The sequence below is a fragment of the Juglans regia genome, chromosome 6 (assembly GCF_001411555.2).
Source record: "Juglans regia cultivar Chandler chromosome 6, Walnut 2.0, whole genome shotgun sequence".
In the NCBI taxonomy this organism is placed as follows: Eukaryota; Viridiplantae; Streptophyta; class Magnoliopsida; order Fagales; family Juglandaceae; genus Juglans; species Juglans regia.
In genome coordinates, this window is record NC_049906.1 from 33900564 (window position 1) to 33924413 (window position 23850).

Sequence of the window (23850 nt, forward strand, 5' to 3'; positions counted from 1 at the left end):
CTTACAATTATTTTGCAATAAGAGAAATTCTATTTACAGTTCTCAAATGGAGACTGTATGTACAAGCCATTTATGAAATAAAAAAATAATATTTTAATAAGAATATTATTGTAATTTTGAAAAAAATATAAAGATAAAATTAACTAAGTTTGTAATGTAATCTCTAAATGAGGACTGTATGTAGTGTTACTCTTTTAAAATTTAAATATTATAAATAATACTATATCATTTGAATGGTGTGTAGTGTAAAGTTTTTTAAATAACACTAATTTTTTATAATCTATATGAAATGAAGGATAATTTTATAATATTAAAATTTATTTTTAATGAAATTGTATTATTTTTATTTAAATTTTACTATACATAAGTTATTATTAATCCCATTTCATATAGTTTTTTTTGTTGTATGTGGAATGTAAATAATTTATAGTGACGGATGCACAAACTGGGAAAAAAAATATAAAAACAAAAATATTAATAAAGCGAGCGTTCGTTCATCTCTTTGGTTCTTTCTCACTGCTGCGTTCTCTGAAGTTAAAAAAAAAAGAAGCAGAGAGAGAGAGAGAGAGAGATTGTGTGTGTGTGGAAAGCTGTTTTCCGGGAGCTATTTCTGAGGTAATACGAGTGGTTATAGGGTTCTCATTGCCATTTCTATCACTGTTTAATTTCTACTCGTGAATGTTAGTACTCGTGCTTGGCTATTTTTCTTCCGGGCGGGCGGGGGAGGAGAAAGGGGAGATTTTATTCCTGTTTAATTTATTTTAGTTTGGTTTTGGCATATATTGCTGTAGATCCGCGTCCTTTGACTGTGGTTAGTGTTATTCACAGTCGTCTTAATGTTGTTCCAGTCGGATCTGTTTTTGCTTTTCATTTTTTTACGACCATATTTGGGAAACCAGTTTGTGACTTTTTGATTCGTGGATATTTTTTCTTTTGGATAGTTGATGCGTGAGTGCCTTTTAGTTTATTTTTCTTTGGCTCATTTATGCTTTTCGGACCCTGATATGGGGATCACGGAAGTGAATGGTTTTATTAGACTGTCCAGTGTAATTTAGGGTTTGGATTTTCGGGCTTTTGTTTTAGTTTGTTGTAGGATGCGACTTTAAATTACTCTGGACTTTTCTCTGGTTTCGTTTCTGAAATGGCAAAAAGAAAATTTGTTTTTGCTCGATAGATGTTTTTTCCTTTGCTCTTTAAGTTTTTGGTGGGTTTTGTTTTGTTGATTGTTATGTAATTTTTTACTAGGGGTAGATCGTTTTATTTTTGTTTTGTACCCTTTATTTGCTTCTATCGTTTTCTAGCAGAAAATAGCTCAAAAAACTTATCTAAGTGATATGAATGATGACAGTTCCGTTTTTCTAGGAATAAAGATGAATAACGTCGTTGGTTACACTGTGCAATGTGTTTCACCTATATTTGGTAATAGAACACGAAATATTTTTCTGTAATGAAGTAAGGTCCATGAGGGACCTCTCTGTTATTGGGCTCTAATCTTTGACTGTTCTCCGAATGTAATTTACACTTTTCTTTTGATGTTAATGAGGACGGAGAAGATGATGCAACTGTTGTAAATTGTCTTGGTTTGTAGATTGGGTTTGTATTCCTTGTGCTAATGTATCAATTGTTTTATATGTGCAGACATCATTATGGTGAGGAAGAGGAGAACTGAGCTTCCTAGTGGGAGCGAAAGCTCTCAGGCTCAGCAGGAAACAAGTGGGGGTGGTAGTGGTAGAGGCTACCAACCACGCCCTGCTGAGAGGAGCGCTCCACCCCAGCAGCAACATGCAGGAGGAAGAGGTTGGGCCCCCCAAGGAGGTCGTGGAGGTTATGGTGGGGGGCGCAGCGGTCGTGGAATGCCACCTCAGCAACAGTATGGTGGGACACCTGAATATCAAGGCCGGGGAAGGGGAGGGCCACCCCAGCAAGGTGGTCGCGGAGGGTATGGCGGTGGCCCTGGCGGCATCAGTGGCCGAGGCGGACCTTCTTCTGGTGGCCCATCAAGACCATCAGATCCCGAGCTGCACCAAGCAACCCAGGTTCAACATCAACCTGGGGTCATTCCGCCTCAGCCAACGTCATCTGAGGCTAGTTCATCTACCCGACCTCCGGAGCCATCTCAAGTGGTCCAGCAATTTGAGGAGCTCACCATCCAAGGCGCTCCGAGCCAGGCAATTCAACCTGTGCCACCATCTAGTAAATCAGTGAGGTTCCCTCTTAGGCCTGGCAAGGGTAGCACTGGAACGAAGTGTATAGTTAAGGCAAATCACTTCTTTGCTGAATTACCAGACAAAGATTTGCATCAGTATGATGTAAGTTATCTAACAGTTGATGCCGTGTGTTTGCAATATTTTGCCTTCTCCCTTTATTTCAACTTGATCAACTTTTTTGGTAATGCATGCTAGGTTACAATTACTCCGGAGGTGACATCTCGTGGAGTCAACCGTGCTGTAATGGAACAGCTGGTTAGGTTGTACAGAGAATCGCATCTTGGAAAGAGGCTTCCTGCCTATGATGGGCGAAAGAGTCTGTATACTGCTGGGCCACTCCCATTTCTATCCAAGGAGTTCAAAATTACGCTTATTGATGAAGATGATGGATCCGGTGGGCAAAGGTTCTCTCTTCCCACCTTCCTTAACCCCAGTTTTTCCTTTTTGGCATTTGTATCTGTGTCCTGTGATTGATGATGATGATGATACTTTTCTTGATGCAGGAGAGAAAGGGAATTTAAAGTTGTGATAAAATTGGCTGCACGTGCAGACCTGCACCATTTAGGACTCTTCTTGCAGGGTAGGCAAGCTGATGCACCCCAGGAAGCACTTCAAGTTCTTGATATTGTCCTGCGTGAATTACCTACTACTAGGTACTTAAATTTGAGTTTTTCCCTTTGAATTTGATACATTTCTGATTTACAGCACATCCATGGTTTTTAATATGTCAGACTGTTAATATTATGCAATTGATCCATAGGTACTGTCCTGTGGGTCGTTCATTTTATTCTCCTGATCTGGGAAGGAGGCAGTCACTGGGTGAGGGATTGGAGAGTTGGCGTGGTTTTTATCAAAGCATTCGTCCAACTCAGATGGGGCTGTCTCTGAATATAGGTTTGTAGTCTATCTAATAATTTTTTGTTTGGACTTAGTTATATAGTTTTTCTCCATTTCATATCCTGTTTGTAATTAACTTTAATTGTCTCTCGTGAATTACTTTAATTGTCTCTCGTGAATTACTTATAAAAAAAAATTCTTTCTCCTGAATTAATAAGGACTTAAGAGTTGAGATTCTAGCATTGTCTTACTTTTTTAAATAAAGTCCATGCAGTTGGATGCTCCTGCATGAGTTTAATGTTTATTTTACATGCATTCAGGAGGGAGAAAATTCTCGCCTGAATTTCGTGTTTCCTTTTTTCATCCTTGTTTTTTTCAATAGTAAAGTTATCGAGTATCTTATGGCTCCCTGGATTACTTTTTTGTTACTATCATGTTGATGATCTTGTCAAAATTTTCAGACATGTCTTCAACTGCATTCATTGAGCCATTGCCAGTAATTGAGTTTGTAACACAGCTGCTGAATCGGGATGTTACTTCTAGACCCTTGTCTGATTCTGATCGTGTAAAGGTTAGAGTTTGCTGCTTTAATCTTAATAATTGTTCTCCTTTGCAGTGGCCATCCATTTTATTTGTCTGCAGTTGCATAATGTACTTTTCTGTTCAAGTTGTACTTATTAGGGAATTTTGATTTTTCCTCTATTTTTTTTCACAGATCAAAAAGGCTCTACGAGGAGTCAAAGTTGAGGTTACACATCGCGGAAATATGCGCAGGAAGTACCGTATATCTGGTTTAACATCGCAGGCAACAAGAGAGCTGACGTGAGTATTATTATTCCAAAATTATAATTGAAAAACTAGCTTGGTATTCTAACACTGTTTTTTGTTTGTTCAAGGTTTCCAGTTGATGAAAGAGGTACAATGAAATCAGTTGTTGAATACTTCTTCGAAACTTATGGTTTTGTTATTCAACATTCACAATGGCCATGTCTGCAAGTGGGTAACCAACAGAGACCAAATTATTTGCCTATGGAGGTAACAACCTAATTATATTTATCATTCCTTACATATCCAGTGATTCATTTTTAATGGATAGTTCTTCTGTATATTATATGGATGTGGCTACATGGATGCTAACAAAATTCTGTTGAATTCTAGGTTTGCAAGATTGTCGAGGGTCAGAGGTACTCGAAGAGGTTGAATGAGAGACAGATTACTGCTTTATTGAAGGTGACCTGCCAGCGTCCTCGAGACAGGGAGCTAGATATAATGCAGGTGTGTTAGTGTGCAATCTGTGATCTTTTTTCCCCTAAGAATGTCATTTGCTTGGTAATTGTCTGTCATATGCTTTTCTCTCTCTCTAATTAAATTGCATGGAGGCTTTAATGTATATTTCTACTAGTGGACTTTAATGTATATGTCTACTAGTGGACTTTAATGTATAATGTTGTTTAATGTGCATGGTTGATTAGTTGCATATTTTTGTGAATTTTACTTTCCTATTTATGGTTTTGAGGATCCCTCATGGCACGGAAGGGTTTTTCCTGTATCTGATGTGTTTTAATGTTGTCATTTTCCTTTTGATATCATGGTGTACTTCATGTTTTACCTTAATTATGAAAAAGACAAATAAGTTTACTTAATGTTCTGAATGTTTGTTTACAAACACGATTTCAAAATATTGAATCCTTGTACCTCATGGCTTGTACTTGTCTTATGTTTTCTATTTCAATGGAAGTGTTGGTTTGGGTTCAAAACATTCCTCTGTACTAAATAAATAGCTTGTTATTGTATGAGCATAATATGGAGTTTTTCTTGCTAGAATTGGGATCCATTATGATTTTCCAAGACTTCTTTTATCCTATAATTTTTTTTTTTTTAGATCTGGTTTTTGACTTGTGATGGGAATGCATTTATTTTTTTGAAATATGTGCTCAATATTGAGATGTTTTCATAATGTAACTGACAGCTTTGTATTGTACCAACTGCTTTCATGCACTCAATCTAAAATGTTTAATTTTCTGACCTTTCAGACCGTTCGTCACAATGCTTACCATGAGGATCCTTATGCAAAAGAGTTTGGAATCAAAATTAGTGAGAAGCTGGCTTCAGTTGAAGCTCGAATTCTTCCTGCACCATGGGTATTATTTTTGTTTACTGTCAGTGTTGTCCACTTCTCCTACCCACCTATTATGAGCTTTGATACTGTCGTACTGAAAGGATCTTGCAATTTGCAGCTGAAATATCATGATACAGGCAGAGAAAAGGATTGCCTACCACAAGTTGGACAATGGAACATGATGAATAAGGTATTTCTAGCATTAGATACCTTAATATATATAACCCCAAGGGGTTGGCCTAAGTGGTGAAGGCCTTGGTCTTGGGGTATCACTTCCTTCAAGGTCCAAGGTTCAACATCTCATGGGTGCAAACAATCATTTGGGGCTACACCTCCTAGTGAAAAGCCAGCGATTTAACCAATTCCGTGTTGGAAACTTCCGAGGGTGCGGTGCACGGGACCGAGGTTTACTCTGAAGGGGTGGATTCAAAGGGCCCTGCCTTGGAGAGGTTCCGCAATATAAAAAAAAAGATAATATATAATTCTCATTGTCTTAGTGCAGACGACATTTACTTGCCAATATATAAGGGATTGGGAGTCCTGTCAAGGCCCTTTGGGCACACGAGTGGCTACCGGTCGTTAACTATTTGTAGTTCAAAAAATGCATATGCTATAATACAATTTTGCAATTGGATGTAGAGCATTCTCATTGGATTAGCTAAAAGCTAAATCCAATGAGAATTTAGCTATTGAACCATAAAATGTATCACATTAGAATAGCTATATTCCAAATATTTGGAATATAGCTACAGTAACTTCTAAATTTATTTCCAAATTTGAAAAACACTGTTTATTCATCAAATATATTTTATATCATTTGTTTCTCTCCCGATGTCTCCATCAATGTCTTTCTAGTTTCTATTTTTAATCCATAATTTAATTAGAATATGATTACTAATTAATATATAATATTATGAATAGTAAAATATGATAAAATAAAATAATTTCATAATTAAAAAAATTAAAATATTTTTTAAATTGATATATTAATTTAATAAGAATATGATTATTAATTAATATATAATAGATAGAATAGTAAAATATGATAAAATAAATTAAGTTAATAATTAAAAAAATTAAATATTTTTGAAATTATTAGTTATTCATTACTATATAATAAATAAATATATAATCTAATGTGGAGATTTGATGTGAATAATTAAAATCAAATTCATCTTATATTATTATATAATGAAAAAATAGCTATTCTAATGTGGAGATCTATGTGAATGAAATAGCTAAAAGTCAAATTTCTCTTATATTTATAAAAAATGTCCTTTAACTTTAGCTAATCCTAATGAGAGTGCTCTTGCTGAATATAATTATTTTGGAGTGTGGTCAAGGCCCTTTGGGCACAAGAGTGGCTAACCGTAGCTATTGTTAGTTAAAAAAATAGGTCTGCAATCCAATCCAATCCAATCCAATCCCCTCCTTCCTAGAAAGAGAGATAATATTTAGCTTAAATTCCATTAGTTAATTCTTATTCACTTAGGCTTCCAACTGAAAAATCATTTTTGGCACTCTGTTTTTTAATGTTCATATAGTTGGCAGTTGAATGTGATTGAGTGCTGTTAATATGTTATCCTTTTACTGCAGAAAATGGTCAATGGGGGAGTAGTTAACAATTGGATCTGCATCAATTTTTCACGGAATGTGCAAGATAGTGTGGCCCGTGGGTTTTGCCATGAACTTGCACAAATGTGTTACATTTCTGGCATGGTATGGTGCTTAAAAGACGTATTTATGAGTAGTCACATTTTCATTTTGTTCTCTCCTTAATATTTGATTATGGGCTGTTTGTAGGCATTTTGTCCTGAACCAGTGCTTCCACCTTTGAGTGGCCGTCCTGATCAGGTAGAAAGAGTCCTTAAAACTCGGTATCATGATGCCATGACCAAACTCCAGCCTCAGAGAAAGGAGCTTGACCTGCTTATCGTTATTTTGCCAGATAACAATGGCTCTCTTTATGGTAGTTAACTTGGTTAACTAACCAAGATTAGGTTCTGGAATCTGATTATGGTCTTGTGATTCGGATTATGGTCTTGTTAACTCTGTTAGTTTTGTTTCTCATGCAGGTGATTTGAAGCGAATCTGTGAGACTGATCTTGGTCTTGTTTCCCAATGTTGCTTGACGAAGCATGTATTTAGGATGAATAAACAATACCTGGCCAATGTGGCATTGAAGATAAATGTCAAGGTTGGAGGAAGGAATACTGTGCTTGTGGACGCACTGTCAAGGCGTATACCTTTAGTCAGTGATCGGCCTACTATTATCTTTGGTGCTGATGTTACCCATCCTCATCCAGGAGAGGATTCAAGCCCTTCAATTGCAGCTGTATGTCATTCAGTTTATTACCGTGCTTAGCTTGTTTATGATTTTGTGTTGTATTCTTCAGTACATATGTGCTTTACCTGTTTCAAGAATTTTTTTATTTATTTAACATACTATGATTATTGATCTTTGTATTCAGGTTGTGGCATCTCAAGATTGGCCGGAAATCACAAAGTATGCTGGTTTGGTTTGTGCTCAAGCCCATCGACAGGAGCTGATTCAAGATCTTTTCAAGACATGGCAGGATCCTGCAAGAGGGACATTGTCTGGTGGCATGATTAAGTATGATTGAGTCTCTCTCTGTCTTCTTTGCTTTGGCCTTTATTTTTACGATATATGGTTGAAACTGCAGCTGGGTGGTAGAATCCTGCAAGTGGAACAATATGTTGTCAACGGTTAATCTTATTTTAATTTTTTGGATGGAGCTTTACTTATAAAAAAATTTGGATGGAGCTTTTTTGAAGTAGGTTTGAGTGGCTACTTATATAAAAAAATTGCAGGTTTGAGTTGCTTTGTCTTTTTTGGTATAGGGAACTACTCGTATCTTTTCGTAGAGCAACTGGTCAGAAACCACAACGTATCATATTTTACAGGTATCGTCATTTCTCTTGTCACTGCATTCTAGATTATTTTTTCTGCTATCTAATATAACATCTGTTATTTACAGGGATGGTGTGAGTGAGGGCCAATTCTACCAGGTTTTGCTGTATGAACTAGATGCTATCCGAAAGGTGAATTTACCTTTCTTGATCATAAGCATTTCAGTCTTCTTACTGTCCTATCTTGTTTTGCATGTTTATGTTAAAATGGGAATATCCTTAGATCATACTTAGTGTCTTATCTTTGATGTTAAACTTATATTTAGGCGTGTGCCTCTTTGGAGCCAAACTATCAGCCTCCTGTGACTTTTGTTGTGGTTCAGAAGCGCCATCACACAAGATTGTTTGCCAATAACCATCATGACCACAATTCAGTTGATAAGAGTGGAAACATATTGCCGGGCAAGTAGTTTGTTTGTTTTGAAATTAGGATTTTATGTTTGCTAAGATTTTAGTTATCTGATGTGGTGCTCTTCTTGAATTTTGCAGGTACTGTTGTAGACTCCAAAATTTGTCACCCAACTGAATTTGACTTCTACCTCTGTTCGCATGCTGGAATTCAGGTTCTGCTCTAATATATCTTCCAACAGGCTGTATATATGTCTTTTAAGGATTTTAATTTTAATTCTTTAATGTTGCATGTAATATGTTAAACAGGGTACAAGTCGTCCAGCTCATTACCATGTACTATGGGATGAGAACAAGTTTACCGCTGATGGGCTGCAGTCCCTAACAAATAACCTTTGTTATACGTAAGTTCCTTGAGATTTCCTGTTGTCCCCTTCCCTTAATGAGTACCTCTATCATCTTAATGTCTTATCTGATTATTTTATGTGCCTCACATTTTGAGTCTAAATGAGACTAATTTTGGAGGTTTTAAGTTTGATTCTTCATTCTTAAATAATAGCTAAATGAGACTAGTTATGGGGATTATCAGTTTGATTTTCCATTCTTAAATAAATGGCTAAACTGTTCAATTTCTTTCATTTTTCCCAGATATGCAAGGTGCACTCGATCTGTTTCCATTGGTGAGCTCTCTCTCTCTCTCTCTCTCTCTCTCTCTCCACACACACAGATGCTACCCTGCACAATAGCGCCTATCATGTACATCGCTCCACATGCACATTTCAACACGTGCACATCTCCATCTTCTGCAGTTGCTTGGTTATTGCTTCTGTATGACCTGTCCATTTATTAAGTAGATCTTTAATTTGGCAGTGCCCCCGGCATACTATGCCCATCTTGCTGCATTCCGAGCTCGGTTCTATATGGAGCCAGAGTCCTCAGAAAGTGGTTCCATTACAAGTGGTGCTGCCACTGGACGTGGAGGCATGGGCGGAGCAGGTCCACGAAGCACACGTGCACCAGGAATTAATGCTGCTGTGAGACCCCTACCAGCACTCAAGGAGAATGTCAAAAGGGTCATGTTCTACTGTTAGGCTAGCTGGTCCCTGGCAAAGCAAAGATCATCATTCCAAGTTATGGGTTTTTGTTTAAATAGAGTTTGTGAAACCGTTTTTCTGTCCTCGTTGTTTTGTTTGGCATGCTAATGACAATCCGTGAGATCCCTCTTGCGGTAGTTTTAACTGAAAACTGTTAACGGATTTCTTCCTGGATTTCAAGTTTCGATGTAGTCATGTCCACATTGATTTGGGCGTTTACTTCTATCAAAAGAAGATGCAAATTTGGATATTTTTTTTTTAACCTTTTCTCGGCAAAGTGATATGCTTGATGACCAACAAAAACAAGAAAAATCACAAAAATATTTGTAACGTAAGAGTTGAACGAACGTTTAATATCATGCAGAAGAGCTTTGCATGTGTTGACATTACGTACGAAGAAGAAAAGAATAACAATTACTCAATCCCATCCCAAAGGACAAGAAAGATTTTCCTTAAAAATTCTTTCCCTCTACTTTCAAAGATACATCTGATTTTGCTTCCACCAGAGGCAAATTCCTTACTTTCTTTTACTCTCTTCCTTCCCCACAAATGGTACCAAAGAATGTTCTTTCTCCTAACCCTCCTCCCATATCTTTGAACTGAGAAATGCCTCACTCTTTCTTCCAGACTTCCATATAAATACATCAACTAACAAGACAACCAAAAAAAAAAAGAAAAAGAAAAGGAAAACTCGTATCTGAGTTCTAATCCTGTCCTAGTTTCGAAGAGTGTATTGTGCTTATTTCTTTAGCTTGAAGATGGCTTATGAGCAAGTGCTCAAACGATCAAATTCAATTGCAGATAGCATGCCTGATGCATTGAAGCAAAGCCGCTATCATATGAAAAGATGCTTTGCAAGGTAATAATATTCAGGATATTCTTTTTCTTCCCATCAAACCAATATTTCCATGTGAAGTTTAACACTCCTCTGGTTATCATTTTGGGCAAGAGCAGGTTTGTTGCAAGAGGCAAAAGGTTATTGAAACTCCAACACATAATGGAGGAAGTGGAGAAATCAATAGAAGACAAGCAAAACAGAAGCAAAGTCTTGGAGGGCTTACTTGGTTACATCCTAAGTTCCACTAAGGTGCTCATTAATTCTCTCTTTCATGCACACACATGCGCACGCACGCACGCACCTGCGAGAGTGCAGGGCGGACTAACTCTTTTGTATCTGGAAACTATGCAGGAGGCAGCTGTTGTTCCACCATATGTTGCTTTTGCTGTAAGACCTAGCCCTGGATTCTGGGAATTTGTTAAAGTGAACTCCAAGGATCTGTCAGTGGACAGTATCACTGCTCCGGAATACTTGAAATTCAAGGAAATGATCTTAGATGAAAACTGGTAATCAAGTGTGAATTGGGAGAGAAACTAACATGAATGACTACTTGTATATAAATGAGTCTCGTAGACAGAGAAAACCATTGGGAAGAAAGTTGTGAAATGACTTGAAATTTATACAACCCTGAACTTTATATATTTTCATACATATATAAGTGATCTGATGTGCAGGGCGAATGATGAAAATGCTTTGGAGATAGATTTTGGAGCCATTGACTTCTCCACTCCCCGCATGACCCTTTCTTCTTCTATCGGAAATGGCGTCAGCTTCATCTCAAAGAATATAACTTCAAGGCTACATGGGAAGCCTGAGAGTGCAAAGTCATTGCTCGAGTATTTACAAGCCATAAATCATCAAGGAGAGGTATAAATATATAGCTCATGGCTACACACAAAAGGGAAGAAAGCAATTACTGGCTAGAAACTCAAAGGCAATTGTGCATGTTGTTCTAATTTTGTAGGATCTAATGATAAATGCAACTCTGGATACTGTCTCTAAGCTTCAAAATGTGCTTGTTGCGGCTGAAGTATTTGTGTCTGCACTCCCCAAGGATGCACCATTTCGGAATTTTGAGCAGAGGTTAACCAATATTTCCATGTTTTCCGCCCTCAAGAAAGCTAAAGATGTTTTGACACAAGTTCCACAATAGGTCAACACTGGATGGTATGAATTGATCTGCATTTTCTTTTGTTTAATTTTTTTTTTTTTTTTGTTTTTTTTCAGGTTTAAAGAATGGGGCTTTGAGAAAGGGTGGGGAAATACTGCAGAAAGGGTTAAGGAGTCAATTAGGATACTTTCTGAGGTACTTGAAGCACCAGAACCTGCAAAATTGGAGTTGCTCTTTAGCAGGCTTCCCACCATATTCAACATTGTGATCTTCTCCCCTCATGGCTACTTTGGGCAATCGGATGTCCTTGGATTACCGGATACTGGCGGCCAGGTAAATAATGCATCAGAACATCATTAATCAATGAGAACAATGATTACAAAAACAGTTATAGCCACCACACAAATATTGGACAATCTTGACTAATGTGACAAGTTCCCTTCTGTTAATTTACAAAAAGGTGGTTTACATTCTTGATCAAGTAAGAGCTTTGGAGGAAGAATTGCTCCTCAGGATTAAGCAGCAAGGTCTTGTTGTGAAGCCACAGATTCTTGTGGTGAGCTATCAACAAAGGATTGAAAGAAATTATTTTCAAACAATAGAAAGTTACCAAGGACGAGGTTCTGTATTTAATTTCTTAATGTGATTTTACAGGTAACAAGACTTATACCTGATGCTCGAGGGACAAAGTGCAACCAAGAGTTGGAGCCTATCATCAACACTAAGCACTCTCACATACTGAGAGTCCCGTTTAGGACAGAAAATGGGGTTCTCCGCCAATGGGTTTCCCGTTTTGATATCTACCCCTACCTTGAGAGATTTGCCCAGGCATTTTTGCTATCAATCTATAATTTACTCTCGATTTCTTTTTCCAAAATAGTTTTCTCATTCTATTATTCTCCCTTTTCTCCTTCCCATGACTAGGATGCTACTGCAAAGATCCTTGAACACATGGAGTGCAAACCGGACCTCATCATTGGGAACTACAGTGATGGGAACTTGGTCGCATCTTTGATGGCTAGCAAGCTTGGAATAACTCAGGTCTAGTCCATCTTTTTTTGGATTTTTTTTTGGGCTTCTATCTTGATAGACTAAACAAGCTTCAGCTTGCATTTGTTTTAAAAATATTTGATTTTACTTTATATATTACTCTAAATCTTAACTTTGGCATATTCCAAACCCAGGGAACTATTGCTCACGCTTTAGAAAAAACCAAGTATGAAGATTCAGATGCCAAATGGAAGGAATTGGACTCCAAGTACCACTTTTCATGTCAGTTCACATCCGACATAATCTCAATGAATTCAGCTGATTTCATCATAACAAGCACATACCAAGAAATTGCTGGAAGGTTAAACTCCTAAATAAATGATTTTCATGAATAGAATTATGTGCCAAACATCAACTGCGATAATGTTAACTCAAGAATTGTTTACTTTTCAGTAAGGATAGGCCTGGACAGTATGAAAGCCATACAACATTTACCATGCCTGGACTTTATCGAGTAGTCTCAGGCATCAATGTTTTTGATCCAAAGTTCAACATTGCTGCCCCTGGGGCTGATCAGTCTGTCTACTTCCCATACACAGAGAGGCAGAGGCGGCTAATCTCTTTTCACCCGGCCATTGAAGAACTACTATACAGCAAGGAGGACAGCAATGAGCACATGTGAGCCTTAGTTCTCTGTCTCTTGATTACATTTATTGTACCGACATCACATCTTTATGACAAGTATCATCATAATACTCTAACGTTGAAGCTACTACATGCCTGGAACAGAGGGTATTTGGCAGACAGGAAGAAACCAATCATATTCTCAATGGCACGACTTGATACAGTGAAAAACATTACAGGACTAACAGAATGGTTTGGAAAGAACAAAAGGCTGAGAAGTTTGGTAAATCTTGTGGTTGTAGCAGGATTTTTCGATCCATCCAAATCAAAGGATAGAGAAGAAATTGCAGAAATAAAAAAGATGCATGCCTTGATTGAGAAATACGAACTTAAGGGCCAGATTAGATGGATAGCAGCTCAAACCGACAGATATCGCAATGGAGAGTTGTACCGCTGTATTTCTGATACAAAGGGAGCTTTTGTGCAACCTGCATTGTATGAGGCTTTTGGTCTAACAGTCATTGAGGCTATGAACTGTGGATTGCCTACTTTTGCAACAAATCAAGGAGGTCCAGCAGAAATTATTGTTGATGAGATCTCAGGTTTTCACATTGACCCCAATAATGGTGATGAATCGAGCAACAAGATCGCCGATTTCTTTGAAAAGTGCAAGTTGGATCCTGAAAACTGGGACAAGATATCTAAAGCTGGTCTCCAGCGTATATATGAATGGTAAGAATATTACGCCAGGATATAGAGAACTTGCCATGAGAACTTCATTTATGTGTATATATATATATATATGGTTGTTCTTGCATTGCAGCTACACATGGAAGATTTATGCAAACAAGCTGCTAAACATGGGAGCAGTATATGGATTCTGGAGGCAGTTGAACAAGGACCAAAATATAGCTAAACAAAGATATATTCACATGTTTTACAATCTCCAATTTAGAAATTTGGTGAGTTTTGATAACTATGCTGGACATACTGAAATTATAGAGATTTTAAAATATTGATTTCTATCCATTTTGTTACAGGCAAGGAACTTGCCAATCCCAAGTGAAGGACCCGAACAACCAACACCGGCGGCACTAACTGCACCCGAACAACCAACACATGTTTTGACATCCAAGCCTATACAACCAGAGCCAACATCGTCAATTGAGTCTCAGCCAACATTAAGGCATGCATATAAGCTGACTCTAAAGAAAATTTTGACCTAAAAAGATATACAATAGAACTAATGAACTAAAGTTAGTTGATTTTCTATCATGTTAATATTTTTATCGGAAATGGTCTCTTATCATTTTGCCATATTTCAATTCACGTACAGGAATGAAGGCATAGAACAGCAGCAGCTTGGCGATCCAAAAGTACTACTCTGTCCTTGTGGTTTGTGGTGCTTCATTCTTGGTTTTCTCTTTGTAATTTATTACCTCTTAATGAAGTTGTATCGTCTATTCATATAGCTTAAGAGGAAGTAATATGTACGGATGAGAAACATCATATAAAATTCTCAATTTGTAAGATCACTCAAAAATAAAATGTAACGTCTCAATGGAAGGTCCAAATCACATAACCTATGCTCTAAAAGGACTAGTCAATGATACAATTGGGGACTAGTAAAACCTTATAAAAACCAAGAACTTCTCATTTCTAAGTAATGTGAGATTCTATACACTACCTACACTTATCTTTATCATATGAGTTATCACGTACAAAAAATGTCTTTGGCAGCCAGCCTTTCTTTTCTGTTTAAGACAAGTTCATTGTAGAGATATTTGTGGCTTTGCTTGAAGTGGAGTGGCTAATCGTGCATGGTCCATTCCAATATATACAAAGAGTATTCCTAGCCTGTAAATAACAAAATCTAACTTCAATAGTACTCCTTAACATAACTAATGGGTTGGAGGAGATGATAAGACCATTTCATTTTTCAGTCACGAAAACTCCACCAAAATTGGAGGCTCAGAGGCCTCAAGAAGAGAGAATTGAGGGATCGGAAGAGGGTCTAAAATAGGAGATCAGATTACTCCCTAGTAGCTAGAATTTGGTGTTTTTTGGGGGGAGAAGAAGATGAAATTGAAGAGGTGGGAGGGGATTTACGTGATGGTGGGAATGTCGGTCAATTGGGTTGGTATGAGTATGAATATATTTATTAACCACTAGTACAAACCAGAACAAGTTCCTCAAGTTTTTTTACTCAAATTTGAGACCCTCTAGTAGTGGAGTGAAAGAGAGATCATAGAGGCATTGTATTTATTATTGACCGTATAAATATTTCGGACAATATTAAATAAGTAAAAAAATATTGTAAGACGCACTTATATATATAATTTTTTGAAATTGATAATTTGAGGTGCACGGAAAATAGGAATTGTTATCCGGAGATACAAAGTCTAATTACCCAAAAACTTAAGATTAAACTCAGATCAGATTGCAAAATATTGGGTGTTTGATTTGTTGTTTATCAACCTTGAATTGATCATGAATACTTTAATTATCTTATGGGTTTTAATTAATTCAATTTTTTTAAAAAAATTAGGTTCATAAATAATCATCATGCCTATGTTAAAAGCTTATATTGATTATTCTTCAAAAGAAAAGAAGTTGTTACTTACTTCTAAAATTAATATATTATTGGTTTTGTCTCTTCTTTACAACAAGATCCAGGATTATGTCCTCCTCTTCCTTCATTACGAGATTATTTAGTCAATCAACGTGATGAAATAAGATCAGCGCGAATTTAAAAAGGGTCCTAATCAATTTTTTCTTACTAAAGTATTCTTTTTTTGTTCTAGAAATTAAGGCAACCCTAGTTATAGAGTAATGGATTCTCGGTTCACACAATTTTCATTCTGCCTAAAACATTCTTCTTCTAAGGATGCCACGTATTATATAGTACAATGTTAGTTTTCTTCTATTGAATCGGTTGGACATATTAATAGATGAGACGTATTTGCTATCAAGAGATTAAAAATTTGAAAATGGTTATAAATGATAGAAACAAGCTGCATGCATGCCTTCAAATCGTATTGGAGAGGACTTTTTTTAGCCCATAATAATGAATTCTTGTGCGGGATTTATTAAAACAATCATGACTGATCTCTGAGAAAGTAATGCGTGCATGATTCTATAATATGTAGTAATGAACAAATTCTTAATAATAATCATCTTTAAAAATCTCTATGTATCAATATGGTTTTGTTGCCTGCACTTCTTGAGGTGATGATGAGACCCATTATTCAAATAATCGAGATGATTTATTACCGATATATAAATATATATATATATATATATATATATATAAGGTTTCTTAAGACTTATTTCATCAGCAGAGTCCTTAATATATATATATATATACATATATATTTATATAAGGTTTATTAGCTTTTTCATGACATGACTTGTTGGAAAATATACTCTCTTCTGTGGTATAAAATTCTTCAATTTCTCAACCTCCTCTACTCTTATAATTAAAAAGAACATTTTCTCTCATTTTCAAATAATTGAAGACAAAAATCCTTCGGTTTCCAGCTCATGCGTTTGACTAAGGGCCAGTTTGGATACAAAGGTGAGATGAAACCATCTCATCTCATCTCATATAATTTCAATTAATAATCTCATTACTATTCACAAACTATCTCAACTCATCTCATCTCATTTCACTATCCAAACAAGTTCTAAATAGTACTAACAATCTAGTCATTTTGGACAGCACATTGCGAGGATTTACGACTAGTTTTTCTTAATAATGCTCATGGCGCATGTAAATATAGTGTGCCATGAGCATTATTCATTTTGTACCAAGACAGATCATAAGATGAATAGAAGTTTATAATAATGTCTTCCATATTCTCCCTCTTTTTGTTTCATATTTAAGCTCTCAAAGTCAATAACAACAAAAACAATGATCTTTTTATTCCACAAGTAACACCCAAATCACCTCATAGAAGAGGCAACTATATATATATATTTGAGAAGAAGAAGAAGGGAAAAAAAAAAAAAGGATCCATAGAGTCTAGCTGATAATTTGACTCTACAGAATTAGCAAAACCCAACCAAACCATCATACCCAAATTAGAGATGATTAATCAACAATTGAGAATTGGAAAATCTTATATAACTGTTGGCAAAATGTGTCTTATTATATATAAAAGATATCTGATTTTTTTTTTCTTTGATATATATTATTCGCTCGCCACCAATAATATTATGTATTAACTCTTTTAGTTTGTGAATGCCTGCTGCATGCGAGAGACTTCTTCACCACCACCGCCGCCGCCAACGACAGCCATAGCCGCCACATTAGAAGAACACCATGCATCGTCTGTGATGAACTGCATCCACGAATCATCTTTGTCTTCCTCATCCACGCATGATGATGATGCCATGGTAACATCTGGGGACATGGTTTCATATTCATTGACCACACCTTGGGAGCTCTCAAGTAATGATAAATTACATTGCCCTTGCTCTTCAATTTCAGAGCAGATAATTCCATTTTTCTTGAACACTCGACAAAGTGCATATGTGTCCTGAAAGAAACCAGTAATTAAAATAAGCGTCGAACCCTTTCATGTTTTAATTTATGCATTCTTGTTTTCATATGCCTATATATGAAGGAATTAATTAAAGATAAAAGCTGGTTTATCTTGTTGTAAATTTTCTATACATGCAAGATACCTGTCGATAATTAAAGCCTGCATCCAAGGCAAAATAAAGGCTTAAAGCGGTCAATAGTTGGGGCTGAAACTGCTATGTAACTAGCTAGCTATATATACCAAAAATATATGTGATTTACAGCCTATCTGTGTGTATTTGTACTAAAATATATAGAAACTGAGGTCACAAAAAGATCTTCATTGATCATTCTTTCCGTATTGTGAGCATCTTCCTCGGTATATAACGAAAAATGATTGCTTAACTCTAGCTGAGGAGAAGAAAAGAAAAAATTAGATTTTCAAACACCCATCATTATATGACGTATCATCTTGGACATGCAGAATAATTCCCAGGGATTATTGAAAAACTTCTGCAAACTTGATTGACATCCATCAATATCCATGGATTCTTGTAATGTTTGGAATAAAGTGAAAAAGGAGCCGACACCTTCTTACACATGAAAGTGATAGGGGAGGATGCTTTTGGAGGTGCATATATATATATATATATAGAATCTAGATTTGTAGATCAGATAAATGCTAAAAAGTGGAAAGAACTAATTAATAAAAGGATTTAATTAAGCTCATATGGGGATAGTACTTTTGTCTTATTAGAGAAAGACAAAGCGATGCAATGCTTTGTCACTTAAGAGATCTAACACCATGAGTGCAAGCAACGAATATATGTCAGCCATTCTGTTGTTTATGCTAGAAAAACAGTAAACAAATGAAAAGACGATATCAGAGAGAGAGATCAGCCTCGCTTTGCATGCACGTCATGCAGTTCGCACGTTCCCACAGGCAGTAGAAATTGCTAGGTTTAGTTTATACTATACTGCCATGAGATCAGTACTAGTCTAATTCCAGCATTAATTTAGAGTGGTTGGTGGCAATTCATGTCATAGACGCTTTAGCTTGCTTTCTGTCCTCTGGTGTCAAAGAGAAGGTGAAAAAAAAGCAGGGAAAAATGCTTTTCTCACTGAGCGAAGCATCGGACTCCATGCTTCTCAAGCTAAATAATAGTGACAGATTATATATATAAATTTATAGAAGGAAAATCAAAGAAATTCCTAGTAGGAATTGAATTATTAAGAAAAATAGGCTGGATCATGCTTTCCAAGTAAACATAGTGACAGTTGAAATAAGAAAAAAATATGTAATGAATAATAATTTTTTCGAAATCTTTTGCCATAAAGAAAAGAACTTGACAAAGAAAAGGAGGGTCGATCAGGGTTAGAATGAGGTTGGTAATTGGGGACTAAACTCTAAAAAGAGTCTTGACGTCAGAAAACTTTGTAAGATGCAGGTGTAATATGAATAAATTTGTAAGCTTTTCGGTGGAAATTCCAGCCAATAAATCAATTAGAACCAAAACAACACACTGACCAAGGACCTATATATACTATGCATGAAACCATGATCATCATGATCAGAAGCCTTATATAATATTAAAACAGATGACAGCATGATCAGATCATTAAGGATCATAGACAAATTAAGCATGGCATTTTGCTCAAGAGATCATCAGTATGTGGGGATATTTTCTTTTCCCTTTTTTCATCCGGGTGATAGTGGTTGATGATGATGATATATGTATGCATGAATGTATGTATTTATGTATGTGTGTACCTGAATTCCGGAGGTGTCCTCGAACTCCTTGTCGTCGAGGCGATATTCATGCATTACCCAATCAGTTCTAATCCCCTGAGGAGCTCTCCCTCTGTAGTAAACCAACGTCTTCTTCATTCCAATGGGTCGGTTCTGGCATGTAACCCTCCTGTCCTTTCCTGTGGATTTCCAATATCCAGCTCGAGTTGCTCTGTTTGTTCTGAATCCATTTGGGTATTTTCTATCTCGGGGTCCAAAGAAGTACCACTCTGGATCTCTACTTGGCAAAAATGATTTTTCTGCAATATTTCCATCGTACGCAGCAATTAAAAGTTCAAACACTTGCTATTATTATATATACTTTTGAATGATTATTTATTTCAAACACTTCATTTTGTAAAATCATCAGGGATCGAATTAGTATTTAAAGAACAACAACGTCAACTAGATCAACAAATTAAAGAAAAAAAAGATGAAGTATGTAATTGGCAACCCATGCAAGGCATTGACAGTCGACATAGATCGATGTATGCGGCCTCTAGCTAGCTGTTATATCTGAATAGCAGCACTCAATAGAATGCATTTTCATGCTCAAATATGCAATATTAATCTAACACAAACCACATGTAAAAGAACCCTAAATAATCAACCTATAAAATAAGTAGCTAGCTAGAGAATATTTAAGTGTGTGGATCAATATATAAATATTGGAGATGAGGAGCTGGAAACCTGCTAACTCCCATGGTTCACATTTGTAGAGATCGACCTCAGGAATAATGTCGAGTTCGATTTCTTGGCCATTGATTTTTCTCTTGAGATAATAATTCACGAGCTCTTCGTCGGTGGGATGGAACCTAAAACCTGGAGGAAGTCCGACGGGTGCCATGATTTGATCTTATTATGATCAACTACTTGTGATCGATGATGATCTCGATCCTTATATATAATTCTAAACTGATGATCTTTTCTGATTTTTATCATCACTACTACTACGACCCATCATGATTTATATATACAAAAAGGATTCAAAGTCCTTTGTCTTTGGCTCATTTTTCACTTTCTCTTTAAAGATTCTCCAGAAACGTTTCATGCAAGCCTTTTCATTCTTATACTAGCTACTACATGATGACCCAGCTAATAAGACTTCTAGTCCAATTCCTTCAACCAGTACTACTCCACTAATCCTGCTTTTATCTGATCTTGAATTTTATCAACTGTCTTATGTTTACGAAGAACATGACCCAAATTATTTAGGTCAAATATAAAACCTACGGTCTAGGTCCCATGCATTATTGTAAGGTCATATATATATATATATTTATAAATATATATCTAAGGAAATACTATAATTATAAAAAAAATTACACAAAAGTAATCTTACAAACTGATGTGCTTTAATGTAGTTCATCAAATTGTAAAATTATTTTTATTATAAAATAGATCTAATGATAAATGAAACTATATCAATTTATAAAATTATTTTTATGTTATTATTTTGTAGAGATAAGCAGTACTCATATCTAAAGAACACGTACGACTGGATCGTACACAAGTTGCAGCTGGGATCAGCTGAGATCATTAGTAGTACTCTTTCTCATCTTATAAATATTTTATCATGCACAGTGTATATACCTCTTTACTCTAATATATATATATATATATATATACATTTTCAATGAAGTAGTACTGGTAGCTAGGGGGAGATAATAGTACTGTTTTTGGGAATGTCTTGGAAGATGCTTACTTTGTGTTAAGTACTTAATCTCGATCCAATTAGTTCCAATAATTCTTTTTCTATGCAGCAAGCTTCTATATTGATAAGAGTTTTGTATCCAGCTGCCTACACCGCACAGTACCACACCTGTTTTTTTTTTTTTTTCCTGCTAAATTAATTGAGTTCTTCTACTAGTGAATTATTGATCTCGATCGTAAGTCCAACCTTCCTTGCTAAGGGGGGCCGCTTTGAGTAGCAGTTTGCGCTTAGTCCGCCAAGCAAATTGTAATCCCAACCCCACGACTAGCAACCGTATCAGTATGTAGTGGTTCATGTGGTTGCATGATGTGTTGTTTTGAATTGGTCGATGGAGGGACGTTCTCTTCCTCGATCACAATTAGGAGGGCAACTGATCGTATAATGAAAAGTGCAAATCTTATAGGAAATTAAGGACCACATTAAAAAGAGTAATTTTAAAATATACAAGTTCCACATACTTTCTTTAAAAAAAATGGGATCTATTATTAAAAAATATATAATTTTTTCAAGTGACTCTCATATTTACCTAATTTTTTTTCAAATGAAGTGCGCGAGACTTGCACACTTTAAGATTATAAATATTATTTCTCTATTAAAAATATAAACTACATTGTACGTGTAACGCATTGTCATAAATCTTTACGTACAATTACGTGTCATGCCAATAATTAGGGGTGGGCAGCAAGAGCCCATCCCCCGCTACCTGGCCCTTGTCTGCCCTGCCCCCGCATGGGCAGGCGGGCTGCCCTGCACCTCCCTAGCGGGGCCAAGGGATTGGCTGATCCCAACGGGGCCCCGCCCTGCACCCCTCCCACATTTACTATAAAAAATATTGAAGTCTCACATTACTTAAGTATGACTATTGTATTGCATTGACCTCCTATATAAAGGATGACCTAGGAGGCTAAAACAATCTAAAATACAATTCTAATGAGTTTTTTTTTTTAAATGTATAAATTTTAATTTATATTTTAAATTATATTATAATTTGGGTCTAAAAAAATTTTAGATCCAAAAAATACTTATAGACTCAATAGGTCATTGGGTTGAGCGGGGTGCAGTTTCAACCCCACTCCGTTACCAGGGCGGGGTTGCAAACCCTTCCTCCTGCACATGGTGCGGGGGCACCCCCTCCCCACCCCCCGCACCATATGGTGCGGATAGCACCCCTACCAATAATAGACTAGGATATATATATATATATAAATATATATATTGATACATTATTAATAGATACATTATTAATAGATCACTCGATCCACACTAACATGTGTTAACCCCTGATACAAGCGTAAATATATAAGTGGGATATATATATATATATATATATATATATATATATATATGAGATAGAAAAGTGAAGCTTTAATTAGGATTAATTAAGGACGACTAATATTTATGAGATTGAATGGATTATATATATTAATAATTGGTATCATTAATATTTTTCGAAATGTTTAATTTTATTTTTAAAAGTACTATATTATATATGAAGTACTATTAATTTGTTGGAGCTGTAATATTATATATAATAATTCTTGCCGGCCGTAATTAAAAAAATAAATAAAATATGGCTCTTTTCATTAATTAATGGCTCTCCATTTCTTAATTCTTCAATATTATTAAAATTTTATAAACTTTTTTTTTTTTTTTTTAGCTATAGAACTTTATTTTTCTTTATACCCAACTTTTTACGTAATAATTACTCAGCAAATGACCCCCCCCGGCCAATCAATATCCTTTGAGTTAACTTTTATTTTTTTTTCCTGCTCTTTTATCCCTTTCACCTTTGTTCTACTGTTCTTGAAGATCTAGCTACATATATAAAGTGAAAAAAAGTAAGGTTCCTATTTGACATCTCGTGACCTTTTTTTACAACATGTATGGGAAGAAAGGGTTCACTCGTCATGATCTTACTTATGTGTTGAAGAACTTTGTCTATTGTGGGACACATAATTTCTTATAGGGTGGCTTCAATTATAAGGTCAATAATGTGCAAAACACGTTTCAAGCTAGGTCTATATATATAGATAATGATCTAGGAGTCATGCATGGTCGGCATCGTCGTCGTCATCATCATGTGATGATCATCTATTATTAAGGTTTCTATTATATGTTAAAAATTATTCCATTTTGAACCCTTCAACTTTATTTTCTCTCTATGATGTCGGACAGAATTCTTCTGACTGATAATTAATATTTAATAGAAACTAAATGTTGAAATTGAGAAAAGATGCAAATTAGAGATAAAATTATTAGAATAAAGTTTATTGATTAATCAAAATCAGGTTCTAATTAAAGCCCACAAGCCGGGTTCAAATAACTAAGGAAATTTGAAATTATGAAAGAGGAACGTTTCAAACAGGAGTCACCTATAACTTGGGTTTATCGGAGACCAATTAGGTTGTGACACGTAAGCCTTTCATGGCATGTTAACGTGGGGACGCATACGAGTAAGCTTCTCTCTCTCCTTCATTCTCGATTTCTCCCAGAATTCAGAAAGGCCTCTCTCTCTCTCTCTCTCTACTTCGACTGTCTCTCTCTCTGCGATTTCAGAAACTTGGGTTCTCTCTCTCTCTACTTCGACTCTCTCTCTCTCTCTCTCTCTCTGAAATTTCAGAAACACCTCTCTCTCTTGACTCTCCCTCTCTCTCCACTTCGACTCTCCCTCCCCTTCAATTTACAGTTCATCGAATCAGGATGATGAAGACAAAGATTTTTTT

The 23850-nt window shown here is 36.0% G+C and overlaps 3 protein-coding genes across 3 annotated transcripts; 2 read left to right on the plus strand and 1 right to left on the minus strand.

Moving 5' to 3' along the window:
- The first annotated feature begins 506 nt into the window (after positions 1–506).
- LOC108981885 (protein argonaute 1-like) lies at positions 507–9743 on the plus strand. Its single transcript, XM_018953130.2, has 22 exons — positions 507–615; positions 1639–2309; positions 2403–2611; positions 2711–2860; positions 2968–3101; positions 3506–3615; positions 3760–3866; positions 3941–4079; positions 4203–4319; positions 5078–5185; positions 5282–5353; positions 6760–6882; positions 6967–7132; positions 7239–7498; positions 7635–7777; positions 8026–8088; positions 8163–8226; positions 8361–8496; positions 8584–8657; positions 8752–8846; positions 9091–9122; positions 9313–9743. The coding sequence occupies exons 2-22, from the start codon at positions 1647–1649 to the stop codon at positions 9531–9533; spliced, it is 3186 nt and encodes a 1061-aa protein (XP_018808675.2). The 5' UTR covers positions 507–615; positions 1639–1646; the 3' UTR covers positions 9534–9743.
- An 80-nt stretch (positions 9744–9823) lies between these two features.
- On the plus strand, positions 9824–14660 carry LOC108981886 (sucrose synthase 7-like). The gene is made up of 15 exons (XM_018953133.2): positions 9824–10395; positions 10491–10623; positions 10726–10880; positions 11049–11241; positions 11339–11457; positions 11602–11818; positions 11946–12041; positions 12140–12313; positions 12410–12526; positions 12670–12836; positions 12929–13153; positions 13265–13831; positions 13923–14061; positions 14140–14285; positions 14436–14660. Exons 1-15 carry the CDS (start codon positions 10295–10297, stop codon positions 14569–14571), a joined length of 2685 nt encoding a protein of 894 aa, XP_018808678.1. The 5' UTR covers positions 9824–10294; the 3' UTR covers positions 14572–14660.
- A 2374-nt stretch (positions 14661–17034) lies between these two features.
- LOC108981888 (NAC domain-containing protein 86-like) lies at positions 17035–20352 on the minus strand. Its single transcript, XM_018953135.2, has 3 exons — positions 20104–20352; positions 19396–19673; positions 17035–17640 (listed from the first exon to the last, which is right to left on the minus strand). The coding sequence occupies exons 1-3, from the start codon at positions 20258–20260 to the stop codon at positions 17332–17334; spliced, it is 744 nt and encodes a 247-aa protein (XP_018808680.1). The 5' UTR covers positions 20261–20352; the 3' UTR covers positions 17035–17331.
- Between the last annotated feature and the right edge of the window lie 3498 nt (positions 20353–23850).

Bases quoted from the DNA above. Each gene is read 5' to 3' on its own strand.
- LOC108981885 (XM_018953130.2), top strand. From the start codon at position 1,647: ATGGTGAGGAAGAGGAGAACTGAGCTTCCTAGTGGGAGCGAAAGCTCT. The intron at 8,497-8,583 runs GCAAGTAGTTTG...TGAATTTTGCAG, and splicing joins GAGTGGAAACATATTGCCGG to GTACTGTTGTAGACTCCAAA. The intron at 8,847-9,090 runs GTAAGTTCCTTG...CATTTTTCCCAG, and splicing joins ACAAATAACCTTTGTTATAC to ATATGCAAGGTGCACTCGAT.
- LOC108981886 (XM_018953133.2), top strand. From the start codon at position 10,295: ATGGCTTATGAGCAAGTGCTCAAACGATCAAATTCAATTGCAGATAGC. The intron at 11,458-11,601 runs GTTAACCAATAT...GTTTTTTTTCAG, and splicing joins TTTCGGAATTTTGAGCAGAG to GTTTAAAGAATGGGGCTTTG. The intron at 12,042-12,139 runs GTGAGCTATCAA...GTGATTTTACAG, and splicing joins TGAAGCCACAGATTCTTGTG to GTAACAAGACTTATACCTGA.
- LOC108981888 (XM_018953135.2), bottom strand. From the start codon at position 20,260: ATGGCACCCGTCGGACTTCCTCCAGGTTTTAGGTTCCATCCCACCGAC. The intron at 19,674-20,103 runs GTTTCCAGCTCC...GAAATATTGCAG, and splicing joins TGAACCATGGGAGTTAGCAG to AAAAATCATTTTTGCCAAGT. The intron at 17,641-19,395 runs GTACACACATAC...GGTTTCTTTCAG, and splicing joins AGGACACCTCCGGAATTCAG to GACACATATGCACTTTGTCG.